Source organism: Bicyclus anynana, chromosome 14 (genome assembly GCF_947172395.1).
Source record: "Bicyclus anynana chromosome 14, ilBicAnyn1.1, whole genome shotgun sequence".
Lineage (NCBI taxonomy): Eukaryota > Metazoa > Arthropoda > Insecta > Lepidoptera > Nymphalidae > Bicyclus > Bicyclus anynana.
In genome coordinates, this window is record NC_069096.1 from 6,031,080 (window position 1) to 6,045,745 (window position 14,666).

The 14,666-nt window shown below is 34.6% G+C and overlaps 1 protein-coding gene across 1 annotated transcript; it reads right to left on the reverse strand.

Annotated features, from left to right (window-relative positions):
- Positions 1-83: 83 nt before the first annotated feature.
- On the reverse strand, positions 84-6,837 carry LOC112046227 (high mobility group protein 20A). Its single transcript, XM_024082800.2, has 7 exons — positions 6,488-6,837; positions 6,061-6,220; positions 5,279-5,427; positions 4,834-4,955; positions 3,628-3,750; positions 2,119-2,284; positions 84-253 (listed from the first exon to the last, which is right to left on the reverse strand). The coding sequence occupies exons 1-7, from the start codon at positions 6,726-6,728 to the stop codon at positions 114-116; spliced, it is 1,101 nt and encodes a 366-aa protein (XP_023938568.2). The 5' UTR covers positions 6,729-6,837; the 3' UTR covers positions 84-113.
- Positions 6,838-14,666: the final 7,829 nt, after the last annotated feature.

A 14,666-nucleotide genomic window follows, 5' to 3' on the forward strand; every position in this document is an offset into this window, starting at 1 on the left:
TACTACCATGTCAATGTAGTTAATTTTAGTTATAAGCATTGACTTCTATGTTATAAGGTTATTAATATAAATAAAAATACTGATAAGCCATGAACAATTTTTATTTAATCCTTTTAAACTAATGGGAGCTCAGTTCTATTTAAAATATCTTTCGCCTGTTTGACTAATGGGCTGTTTTTAGTTTCTAATGCAAAGCTTTGCAATTTTTCCATATACTCTTCTATATTGCTCTCTGATGCACCAACTGATCCACCTAGACAAAACAAGTATCTTAAGTTATTTTGTAACAAATATTTTAATAAATGAATTAACAGATTCAGGTAAATTTTTAATCTATGCTAATATAATACAGAGGAAAGATTTGATTGTGTTTGCATTGTTAAGGCTCTGCAACTACTGTACCAATTTGAAAAATTCTTTCACTGTTGGGAAACTACACTTTAGGCTCTATGTAGGCTATATTTTATCCCCATATTATGCAGGTAAAACCGGGTGGTGTCTGCTTGAAAATAAAAGCAAAAGTAAATGTATCTGCCTTGTTCACAGGTAAACTGCTGAATTGATTTTGATGAAATTTGGTATAGACATAAATTGATATAAAGCAGAAAATATTTTATTCTTTAAGACAGAATTTTACGCAAACGGAGTTTTGCGGGCATTTGCTAATCGCATTATATTTTCTTTGTGTAAAATATCAATTGTGTTTGATCCTTGATTCGTCACTCAATGAAATAAGTCACAATAGTTTACAGGACAGAAACAATATTGTATAAAAATATATGTGGGCCTGCTAGCGATTCAACTGATCAAAATTGAGATTATAGGTAAAACTGTCATCTAGTGGCTACTGGCAACCCTTCGTGAATAAGAGTTGACATTGAGATTTTTGTTGACAATGGGCTTTACGGAATACGAAAAATGCTGTTGTTATTGATTTGATATTAATTGTATTAAGTGGCTAAAATACGACTTAGTAAATTGGCCGGCAGATGGTTAAATCTCTGTTGTTTTGGTCAACACATATTTTATAGGCATGGTATCACTTTGAATATGTTTTGGGACATTTAAGTTTTTTTTTAAATCTTTACAAGTTAGCTTGATTACAATTCACCTGATGGTAAGTGATGATGCAATCTAAGATGGAAGCGGGCTAACTTGTTAGGACGGCCGACCAGCCAGTTTTGGGCCAATTAGGAAAACCTGGGCCCAGCCGGAGATCGAACCCAGGACCTCCGTCTTGTAAATCCACCGCGCCGTGTAAATTGAGCCGTGATAACTCAGTAGATATGACCTCTGCCTCCGATTCCGGAGGGTGTGGGTTCGAATCCGGTCCGGAGTATGCACCTCCAACTTTTCAGTTGTGTGCATTTTAAGAAACAGTGAAGGAAGTCATCGTGAGGAAACCTGCGTACCAGAGAATTTTTCTTAATTTTGCGTGTGTGAAGTCTGCCAATCCACATTGGACCAGCGTGGTGGACTATTGGCCTAACCCCTCTCATTCTGAGAGGAGACTCTCAAAGGCGTACCGCCAAGCGATTTAGCGTTCCGGTACGATGCCGTGTAGAAACCGAAAGGGGTGTGGATTTTCATCCTCCTCCTAACAAGTTAGCCCGCTTCCATCTTAGACTGCATCATCACTTACCATCAGGTGAAATTGTAGTCAAGGGCTAACTTGTAAAGAATAAAAAAATTAAAAAAAAGACTCAAGCTCAGCTATGAGCCGAATATGGGTTGATAACTCAGACCAATTATTGTATAGGACCTGCCTCGCTAGACGTTACTTTTCTGTCAAAGTATATGATCAACGATTTAATGCGATTATAAAAACTGTCTCTATAGAATCGATATTAAATAGTTGTAATCGTGTTCGTCGGTTAAAGAGCTTCGTAAAAATACCTTTTTGTGTAATTGAGTTGTGTAAAAAACGGGCGAAAACTTCTAGTTTAGTATAAGATATATACAAAATCTAAGCTCGATTTCCTCAGAAAATGACAGACAATTTTGTTCGTGACTATAAGTACGATACAGGTCCTTTTATTTGAGTCTTTTAATTGGTCTGAGGTTGATAATGATGAACCACGGAGGCCGTCAAAATTGACAAAGTGGTTAATATTTGACCTTGTAAAGGCAAGGCAACAGCCTGCAGCGCCTGCACCAAGCAGCCGACGAGCGCGCGGCGGTGCGCCACCAGCGCCGCGGTGCGCTCCGCCGCCGCCGCCGTCTCGGCGCGCAGCCGCGCCGTGGCCGCGCTCACTTCCTCTGCGTGCCGCTGGAGTATCGCATTCTATTCCAACCATTTCAACGATACCAATTAGATCTATGTACCAGTGACGAGGCATAGAATGGGGATGATGAATATATGGTAGAAATTTAGAATTAGACATTTTTCACAGTCCTGTTTATCAGCTTGTAAATAAAATTAAATTGTTACTAGAATAGATTTTATGTATAGGATATTTTTAATTTTTTTTTTTTTTTTGACTAGTTAATTTTTATTGTTATTTTTTTATGTATTCTAATTCTTGACTATTGTTATTAATTTATTTGAATTGTTTAAATTTAAATTATTTGACTTGGTTAATGTTAATTTATTATTAATTTTTAATTTGTTTAAATTTGAATTTAATTTATTATTTTTAAATTATTTTGATTATTTAATATTAATTTTGTAATTTTAGATTTATTGTTGTAATTATATCTCTGATTGCTCAAGAAACGAATTGGGAAACTGTAATGTTTTTCTGGGCATATTTCATGTCTATAAATAAATATTCATTTTTATGATACATTCGGGTAAATAGGGTCATTGTCATATAAAAAGCAAAGATTGTCTGGATATTTGCAAAATAAATGAAATTATAAAATTTCAAAATCGATTAAAAATCTTTTATCGTAATTTGATGAAAATTCATACAGTTTTAGCTTCCTTACATTAAATGTGACATTTTTTAATACATGAACTATAAACATAAACGCACAAATAACAAAGATATTAGTAATTTTGTTTGTACGCTCATACAAATCTAACGATCATTACATTGCCTACGACGTCATTAGTTCGTGCCATTTTGTATAGGGCGTTTTTCAGGGATCCGCGGCAGCGCCGCAAATCTGACCCTTTAAATCCCTGTAGCTCCGAAAGTAATGATCGCAGATACCCAGTTACTTTTACAAAATTGCTTTAGGTACTATTAGCGTACCCTTAATTTATTCCTAAATAGAATCATCATTGGTGGCTAGAGACCACCAAATTAAAAAAAATCAGAGTAAATTCTGTATAATTATAGCGCTGAAGTACCGCATTCTATTGCAATAATTTAAATGATACAAATTAGATCTATGTACCAGTGGCGAGGGATAGAATTTAGATGAAGGTATTGTCCCAAAGTCCCAAGGAAATTCTTAAAATGTGATATAAACTCCGGTTTCTCATATATCTAGATACAGTACAACAATGAATACACGGATATAGCTCTCCTATTCGCAAAACTGAAACTAACCCAGGATTTGAACCTGATCAGAAACCACATAGGCCCACTGGAGTCCATTACCATTTGTATAATCTACACATGTATCTACAAATAAATACATTGAATGATTGATTAATTAACATGAATTTTCCATTACCTGTTGTTCATAATCAGAGTTAGCTTTACGTAACTGCCGCAGCTCGGACTCTCTAAGCTTGTTGTGTTGCAGAAACTGGTCAGTAAATATAGGTATATCTGTATCACCAGACATTTCCTCACCCTGGGAGAATAAATATATAATGTTAAATATTATTAGGTGAATATTGAACTCATCATCATTAATATCCAATGGTCATTCACTGCTGGACATAGGTCACTTGTATAGGTCACTTTAACCACTTTCTACAGTATGCTTTCTTTTGTCACCATTCCAGCACCTTGGGACCCCAATGTCCATTGGTTCTTTGAACTCTTTGCCCTGCTCATTGCAACTTCAGCTTCTGTATTTGTTGATCTTTGATGACTATGATTCTTCTGCAGACTTCTCATTTGATCACACACACATAAATAAACAAACAAAAACAAATAAAAATAAATAAATAAATATTACAAGCATTGCTCACTTCATTGTCTGCCGAGTGACTAAGTCTTCTTACGAGGCACATAGTTTGTGACCAAGTCTCAGTTATTGTAATGGCATGCCTTTATTTTAATAATGCTAAGTTTTTATTTTACATTTGATCAGAAAATAGAACAGTCAATTATGTATATGAGTATATATTATATTTATATAGTAATGAGTAGTAGTGAACCCGGTCAAGCTTCAATGTGACTTATGTGCACTTCTTCCCTATCCCTACTCCTACCCTACCCTACTCCTACCCTATCCCTACCACACCCATACCCTACCCCTACCCTAAAATAGTCACAAATAGCAATTTTTAGCTTTCAAAACTTTCATTAGGTAACACTATTTTAGAAGGTTCAGAAAGAGACAAAAAGTAGCCTATTATATCACTCTCCATCCTTCAAACTATCTCCACTTAAAAAAATCACGTCAATTCGTCGCTCCGTTTTGCCGTGAAAGGCGGACAAACAAACAGACAGACACACACACACGTTCACATTTATAATATTAATTGTGGATATACAGGATGATTCGGACTTTAGTGTGGATATTTGTGGATTTAGTGTGATAGTCTTTTGTGGTTCTTTATCATTAATAGAAGAGAATATATATATATATATATATATATATATATATATATATACATATATATATATATATATATGTATATAATTTTATTATGTTTCATATCACTTTAATCTTTAATATCACTCTGCCTCTACCATAAACACTTACAGAAGCTGGTGTAATACAGGGCCTTGGTCGAGGTGGTGTAGGCTGTCGTGCAGCATTATTGACGGAGGCAGTCGCTACGACGTTAGCATTGACTACATTCTGTTCAGCTATGTGTGTGGCAGCTGTGGGAGAAAAATTACATTCAGAAATATTGTTCATATTAGACAATGTCAAAAGAGATTTATTAGGAATATCAAAGATATACAAGTATTTAATATACTTGTATATGTAGTTAAAACTCTTTGTGGAATATTAATCAACAAATTAAAAAAAATACTTTACTTTTATTTTTAATTAGTTTGCTAATAAACATTCCACATAGTTTGGCTTTAGAATAGAAATACAGTGTAACAAAAATTAAAAATAATGAGTATGAAACCTTTGCACATTCATTATTCACTGTAATATTATTAAAAAATTACTATTTATAAAAAATATAATTTACCTGTATCTACAACTGCATTGTTGGTATTTGTATTCTGTTTAATTTTCTTAGATGTACTTCCCGCATCTTTGTGTTCCATTCCATGTTGTTTTGCAAACTCAACACTTGTGCCAAAGGATTTTTCATATTCAGCACATTCTTTTACATATCTTAAAAAAAAAAATTATTATTCTACTGTAAATTTGTATGTACATAAAGGACAAAATAAAATACTCAATACATTTGTATGTACGATGCAATGCTACACACACCAGCTGGCCTAGTTTAAGCACTATGAGTAAGAGATACACAAAGAGATTTTTATCATAGACTAGCTGACACCATGCAGTTTCACCCGCGTGGTTCCCGTCCCCATAGTTCCAAAACATATTCAATGCAAAACAAACAATCAAATCTTTTCTCTTTATAATATTAGACCAGCGGACTCTCACAATTTATCCACGTCCATGTCTACTAACTATAAACTATCTAACTTCCAAATTATATCTTTGTAAGTAGCCTGTACTGTTGCTGTAGTAGTTTGTAGTAGCTTTGTAAGTTTATAATAGCCACAATAGCTCAATGGTAAGATTAGTCGGACTCATTACCAAGGGCTGATGGTTTATCCCCGCCCATTTCGTACCCACTCCTAACACAGTCTTTCCAACTCCAACTAATTGGAGAGGATGGAATGGGAATATTGGTCATATTTAAAAAGATATGGCAAATATTCTTTTTGATATTTCATATAAAGTGATTTTGTTCACTTTTTTATATTTAGCTTTCTTTAGTAAAAACATTACCGTTCTTTATCCTGGTCTGCAGCATTTAAATATACTTGTTTCTCTTCAGCCGGCAGTTTACTCCATTTATTAGCCAATTGTCTTGTTAGCTCTCCAAATCCAAGTTCTGGTTGTTCAGCGCGTAACTGATCACGCTTTTCATTGAGAAATCTTATATATCCTGTCAACAAATAATCATAGACTTGAATGAAGACCTTAAACTTTAATAAGTTTCACCAGCATAGTTCTTGTTCCCATAATACTACATATACATATAATAGAAAGTCATGTTATTTGTTGATGTAAGAGAGGCTTTTGTAAAAGAATTTTTAATATTGGTATCCTATCATGCCTGGCTGCATTATCCTGTCAAGATTATTATTTATATCATAGTAAACTGAACTAAACAACGTTAGTAAATAGTTTTCTAAAATAAATAAGTAGGTACCAGTAAGTGGTGGTCGTGGGCCATCAGGCGGTGTTTTAGGTTTCCTTTTCTTGGGCTTTTTTGGAGAAGGTTTTTGAACATCTTTTGAAATTGAAGGCTGAGCGCCTGAAATAGCTTCGTTTCCATTTGCTGTAAGCGCCGGTGCCGCTGTGTTTGTTTCTTGATCTGGATTTATTGATTTTGCAGATTCCTCAATTGCGGCTGTTTGTACATCATTATTCTGAGCATTCTCTATTTCCATGATTATTCACCCAAGTGATGCAAACAGTAATCATACAAAAAATATTCACGCTAAAAGAAAATATTTATCTGATCAATGAAATCACAGACCACAAATGAAGAATCTCTTTGACTGAATGATGATCACCAAGGAACATATTTACTCAGGAGAAGAATACCAACCTCATACAAAAAAAGTGGCACTAAAATTACCGCCATCTGTGGAATGCCCCCATTGAAACAATTTGCCAACGCGGGAAATTCAAAGCTAATATATTGTTTTTAAATTTTCACTGTTCAGCTTTTGTAGACGGAATAGCTTTAAAATAAATATTTTTAAAAACCATTTCGATTAATTAATTAATTTAAACAGATATTTATAAACTCTGTCGATTAATTAATTAATTTAAACAGATTTTTAAAAATATTTATTTTAAAACCACTCCGTCCCCAAAAGCTGAACTGTGAAAATATTAAAAACAATATAATAGCACAATATTTTAGTAACAAGTAATTGTATATAATAAATTAAACAATAGAAAGAATAACAGTTTCAAGTTGAAATGTCTTTATTATCAAATAAAAAATCTTATGCACTTAAACAATAACTAAGTAAACATCAGCACCTAAAATGTAATCTAAATATATTCATTTTGCTTCTAAAACTAAATTTTATCTTTAAAGTAAAATGAAAACCAAAATAAAAATATATCTATGCATCAATTGGGTGACTTCACTGATATATTTGGGAAAATCAAGTCAATTATAACTTAACCAATTCATACATAAAAATATAGATTGTCGGGATATTTGTACATATGATAAACTATGCAAACGTCACGCAGTTTCACCAGCGTAGTTCTCGTTCCCGTGGGAATACAGAGATAACAATTATGGCCTAATCCATGATTATAATGCTGTAAGAATTTTTTAAATCAGCAAAGTAGTTTCAGAGCCTATTCAATGCAAACAAACAAATAATCAAATTCTTCCTCTTTCTAATTAGTATAAATTTCATAAACAATAAAATTATTAGAATTTGGCTAATAAAAGTAGAAACTGAAATCATCTGCCAAATTTTAAAAAATCGGAGTAAATTCTCAAAATTATAGTGCAAATATTTGAATAACTGAGTTTAACACTTATAGTATAGGTAATAATGTATTCACAAATAAAAACTAATTTAAGTAAATTATGAAAACGCATGTTTTTTTACTTTGTTTATATGATTTTTAAATTTGGCGGGCAATTTCAGTCTCTACTTTCATTAGCCATACTTTACAACCTAATGCGATAACATAATATTACTTTTAGGCGAATCAATAGAGCATTTACCCTCTACCTCCTCAGAAACAGCTCTGATTTTGATGATTATTTTTGTTCAGTTTGTTTCTTCATATCATTTGAAATCAGAAACCTTTTGGAGTGATGATGGAACGATTTATACTATTTAACAATAGTATAAATCGTCATACATTATGCTATTTATATAATAAATTATTAAAAAAACAAACACTACCGACTTCAAAAACACAAAGTTATGCAGTAAACTAATAAGCTGAAGAAAACATTATAATATTTTCTATCTACTGATTACTGAAGCCGGTGCCAATTGTACAATTAATGGGTAGGCAATCAATCGTACCGTTTTTTTCCACCTTAAGGATTCGAATTGTTTTCCGAAATTTATATGGGACCTACTTCGAAATAAACCCTTTACAAAAAGTAAAGAATTTTCAAAATCGGTCCACTCAGTAAAAAGTTACGCATAGTTACATTACAATAAATGGGAAAACAATTAATCATCTTCTATTTTCCTACTATTAGGTTTGAAATTGTTTTCCAACATTTTATGAGACTTTTAGGAATATACCCTTTCTATCAAAAAAAGAATAATCAAAATCGAACCACCCAATAAAAAGTTATGCTTGGTTTTATATTAAAATTAATGAGAAAACAATCAATCGCACATTTAGGATTGGAATTGTTTTTTAAAATTTATATGGGAGCTTTACAATCAAAATACCTTTACAATCTATAAAGAATTTACGAAATCGGACCACTTCGTAATAAGTTACGCATATTTTTACAATACAATTAATGGGAATAATTAAAATTTATAATGATTTGGGACCATTGTCGGAATATACCCTTTCAATTTTAAACTAAACTAAAACAATCAAGAATGATCAATCAAAAGAATTATCAAAATCGGACTACTCATGTTAACAGTTATGCTTGGTTTTACATTACAAAAACAGGGGATGATTGATTGTTTAACCATTAATTTTAGTATACAACCAAGTATAACTTTTTATTGAGTGGTCCGATTTTGATAATACTTTTTTATTGTAAAGGGTTCATTCCGAAGATAGTCTTTTAAAGATATGAAAAAGCAATTTGAACCCTATAGCTAGGAAAACATTAGATAACTAATTGTCGGCCCATTAATTGGACCATTGGCACCGCCTTCAAAGTGATCAATAGATAGAAAATATTATAATATTTTCTTTCGTTTATTAGTTTTCTGTATAAGTTTGTATTTTTGAAGTCGGTTGTATTTAAAAAAAAAATATGTATAAATAGCATAGATATTTTTTAACAATTTAAATAATTTCGTCCACCAAAACATTTCTGATTTTAAATAACATAAAAACTAATTAAAATTTTCTTTTTTTAAATAGACTTAAAAAAAAATCATCAAAGTCGGAGCTGTTTCTGAGGACTTCCAGCATATGCTTGTTTTATTTATTATTTGATTCCATTATTTCTTTCATAAAAATGTGACATTTTTCATTATGAGAAGTACAGACATAAAGAGACGAATTTTAGTATTCCAAAGAATCATGGTGCAGGTGCCTGGTCCATTGATTATAATTGTTACATCAATTGTTGTGACCTGTAATAGAAAATTTCATTTAACATGACTTTTTAAAATGCACTGAAAATAAATATTTACATAATTATATATAATAAGAATTATACTATTCTCTTCAGGGACATCAAACAAATTTTTAGTCTATTTTCTGCTCCATTTACAAAAAATCATTTTAGGAAGCTCAGCTGTAACCTTGAAAAGTATAGAAATATGGATATTTTGTTACATTATTTACAAGCGGACGCCCGCTACTTCGTCTATGTGGAATTCAGTTTTTCACAAACTTGCACACAAACTTAAAGAGAAATTATAATGTGTTTATTTCAGTTTTTAAAAACAAAACTGTAAGTGTATCTAGGAAACATGTAGTTCATTGTTATTAAGCAGGTCAAAACTACCTTGTTGGTTCAGTAGCTAGCCCATGTGTTTTGATGATCACGAGATCCTGGTTCTGTCTTTAAGAGATACTGAGTTTTTGCTTCTGCTAACAAATTCTTAGTTTGGAGTTGGGAAGTTGGTGGTGTCACACCCCCGTGCCTCAGAGAGCATGTTAAGCCGTCGAACCCGGTCATTATCATTAACATTTCTGATAGTGATCATTAATCAATCTAATAATATCAACCTAAGCCGAATGAATAAAGCAAGTTACCTTGTGCTATTTTGCAAAAATGCCAGCAGCAACGTGGCTGCAGTAGTGTGACTCGGGACGGGTACAGCTAGATCTTCATCTTTTATTTCTATCTCATGATATTTAACAATATATCTTCATTTTACAGCACCTGCAAAAATAAATCAGAAGTTATACATTTTACATAACTATTATTGCATGCACTACACCTGCAAAAATAAATAAGAAGTATACATTTATGGGGTGTAAGGGGGAGGCTTGTACCAGTCAGCCTCTCCAACTGCCAACATCACCTGCACGTGGTACACCATGCAGATTGACCGACGAGGCTCTGGCGACCGACTAATGGCGGTTTAACCATTCTGATTCAGCTAGACTTCACAAGTACCACAGACCGGTGTCAGGCAGCAGCGATACCGGTGCGAGAAGTCTAGGCCTGCGAATGACCAACCCGCATTGCCCAGCGTGGTCATTTATGGGCATTACCTTGCAATGTATAGTACAACACAACAAGATCCATGCAAGAGGCCTATGTCCAGCAGTGGACGTCTATCGGCTGATAAGGTATACATTTTACATAATTATTATTGTTACCAGTTAAGAGGATAATCCCAGAGGATGTTGCTATTTCGTGATCTAAACCAGACATTTTCCTTTAGCATAGTACTTGTAGAGCTTACTGTCCCGTGGGAGACTAACATTCCAAAGGACCACAGTATAAAACTGAATAAATGTTATGACCTAACAAATGAACTAACTAAAATGGCTATATGGTTAGTATGTACGCCGTAGAGAGGTGCGAGAGGATTACCAGCAAAATCTCTCTATAATTTGCTTAGAGACCTTGGTCTCTCTAGAAGTGCAGATTTGGGTTACCAAATTTGGCAGACCTTACTACGCAGGGAGAACAACACGAGCAGAGAAGGGGAGTGTTAATCAATTGTCAAGGAATTCTTTAACCTTACGTCCATTGATCACAAGTCCAAGCTCTGCTCAGCGTTTTTCTCTCTGCCACGTGATGGACACCCACATGGTGAATCCATGAATTGGTAAGATATTCGTCTCAAAAAAATCATGTTGTACACTAAAATAATTTAGTTGAGTAGGACAATGACCGCGTGAAATACAGTTTTTCACAAATCTCCCTTGATTTTTTCAGGAATAAAAGTTAATTTTAGTGAAATTTATCAATAGTTTTTTCAAGTGATTATAATTATATACACAATACTAAAATGCAAACAAGGTCTTTTAAATTTTTCTATAAGGTCTGGCTCTGTAGTGTCGTTAAAATAGGCTGATAATAACGATGAAGCAGGTTACCTTGTGCTATTTTGCAAACATGCCAGCAGCAACTGTGTGGCTCAGCACTGACTGGCACAGCTAGACCTTCATCTTCTATTTTGCTACACCTGAAAAATTCAACATAAAGAATAAATTTTATGTATTTTCACCAGTTAAAAACAAATGAAAACTAAAATAATTTTATTAAGTGAATAATGTGAAGAATAGATTATGAAAAAAAACATAAGACTCGAATTGAGAACCTCCTTCTTTTTTTGAAGTAGGTTAAAAATGTGAAAAAAATTCAGTTAAATTCTCATCTTGGAGTTGGGAAGCCTTTAATCCCGATTATTATCATTAGCATCAGATCATCATCATCATCATCATATCAGCCGATGGACGTCCACTGCAGGACATAGGCCTTTTGTAGGGACTTCCAAACATCGCGATACTGAGCCAACTGCATCCAGCGAATCCCTGCGACTCGCTTGATGTCGTCAGTCCACCTGGTAGGGGGTCGGCCAACACTGCGCTTACTAGTGCGGGGTCGCCATTCCAGCACTTTGGGACCCCAACGTCCATCGGCTCTTCGCACTATGTGCCCCGCCCATTGCCACTTCAGCTTCGCAACTCGTTGAGCTATGTCGGTGACTTTGGTTCTTCTGCGGATCTCCTCATTTCTGATTCGATCACGCAGAGATACTCCTAACATAGCTCGTTCCATCGCCTGCTGTGTGACTCTGAGCCTTCTTATGAGGCCCATAGTTAGCGACCAAGTCTCGGAACCATAGGTCATCACTGGCAACACGCACTGTTCGAAGACTTTTGTCTTCAGGCACTGAGGAATTTCGGACGAAAAGATGTCGCGAAGTTTCCCGAATGCAGCCCAGCCGAGTTGGATTCGACGGTTCACCTCTTTCTCGAAATTGGACCTACCTAACTGGATCATATGTCCTAGGTATATGTATTCGTCTACAATTTCGAGTGCAGCGTTCTCAATTATAACTGGGTGGAGCGATACATGAGCATTACACATTATTTTTGTTTTGCCCATGTTCATTTTCAGGCCCACCTGTTGAGAAACGCTGCTGAGGTCATTGAGCATGGTACTAAGGTCATCCAGAGTCTGTGCCATGATGACTACATCATCCGCGAACCGCAGTTGAGTGATGTACTCGCCATTGATGTTGATGCCAAGTCCGCCCCAGTCCAGAAGCTTAAAGACGTCTTCCAATGCGGCGGTAAATAGCTTCGGAGAGATCACATCTCCCTGACGCACTCCTCGCTGCAACTGGATTGGCCTCGTAGTCTGATCCTGAATACGGACTGACATAGTGGCGTTTTCGTACAAGCACTTCAACGCTTGGATATACCTGTAATCAATTCGGCATCTCTGCAATGACCTTAGCACAGCCCAGGTTTCCACCGAATCGAAGGCTTTCTCATAGTCCACAAACGCTAAGCAAAGTGGCTGGTTATACTCGTGAGTCTTCTGTATAACCTGCCGCAGCGTATGGATGTGGTCTATGGTACTAAAGCCTTTTCGGAAACCGGCTTGTCCGGGAGGCTGGAAGTCGTCAAACCTATTAGCATCAGATAGTGGTTATTAATTAATTGAACATTATCACCCTAAGCCCTCCAACAGCATTGGAGCAGTGTGGTGGGTCTCAACTCCATAATCACTTTTCTATAAGGCCTGGCCCTGTAATGCCGTTAAAATAGGTTGATAATAACGATGAAGCATGTTACCTTGTGCTATTTTGCAAACATGCCAGCAGCAACTGTACTGTGTGGCTCAGCACTGACTGGCACAGCTAGACCTTCATCTTCTATTTTGCTACACCTGAAAAATTCAACATAAAGAATAAATTTTATGTATTTTCACCAGTTAAAAACAAATGAAAACTAAAATAATTTTATTAAGTGAATAATGTGAAGAATAGATTATGAAAAAAAACATAAGACTCGAATTGAGAACCTCCTTCTTTTTTTGAAGTAGGTTAAAAATGTGAAAAAAAATTCAGTTAAATTCTCATCTTGGAGTTGGGAAGCCTTTAATCCCGATTATTATCATTAGCATCAGATAGTGGTTATTAATTAATTCAACATTATCACCCTAAGCCCTCCAACAGCATTGGAGCAGTGTGGTGGGTCTCAGCTCCATAATCACTTTTCTATAAGGCCTGGCCCTGTAATGCCGTTAAAATAGGTTGATAATAACGATGAAGCAGGTTACCTTGTGCTATTTTGCAAACATGCCAGCAGCAACTGTGTGGCTCAGCACTGACTGGCACAGCTAGACCTTCATCTTCTATTTTGCTACACCTGAAAAATTAAACATAAAGAATAAATTTTATGTATTTTCACCAGTTAAAAAACAAATGAAAACTAAAATAAAAACATAGAAGTCCGTTAAAAATAATTCAGTTAAATTCTCATCTTGGAGTTTGGAAGCCTTCAATCCCGATTATTATCATTAGCATCAGATAGTGGTTATTAATTAATTGAACATTATCACCCTAAGCCCACCAACAGCATTGGAGCAGTGTGGTGGGTCTCAGCTCCATAATCACTTTTCTATAAGGCCTGGCCCTGTAATGCTGTTAAAATAGGTTGATAATAACGACGAAGTAGGTTACCTTGTGATATTTTGCAAACATGCCAGCAGCAACTGTGTGGCTCAGCACTGACTGGCACAGCTAGACCTTCATCTTCTATTTTGCTACACCTGAAAATTTAAACATAAAGAATAAATTTTATGTATTTTCACCAGTTGAAAAACAAATAAAAACTAAAAGAATTTTATTAAGTGAAAAATGTGAAGAATAGATTATGAAAAAAAAACATAGACTCGAATTGAGAACCTCCTTCTTTTTTTAAAATCGGTTAAAAATGTAAAAAAAAATTCAGTCAAATTCTCATCTTGGAGTTGGGAAGCCGATAGCAAAATTTCACATATTTTCACCAGGTTAAAAACAAACAAAAACTAAAAGAATTTTATTAAGTGAAAAATGTGAAGAATAGATTATGAAAAATGTAAAAAAAATCAGTTAAATTCTCATCCTGAAGTTGGGAAACCTTTAATCCAGATTATTAACATTAGCATCAGATAGTGGTAATTAATTAATTGAACATTATCACCCTAAGCCCACCAACAGCATTGGAGCAGTGTG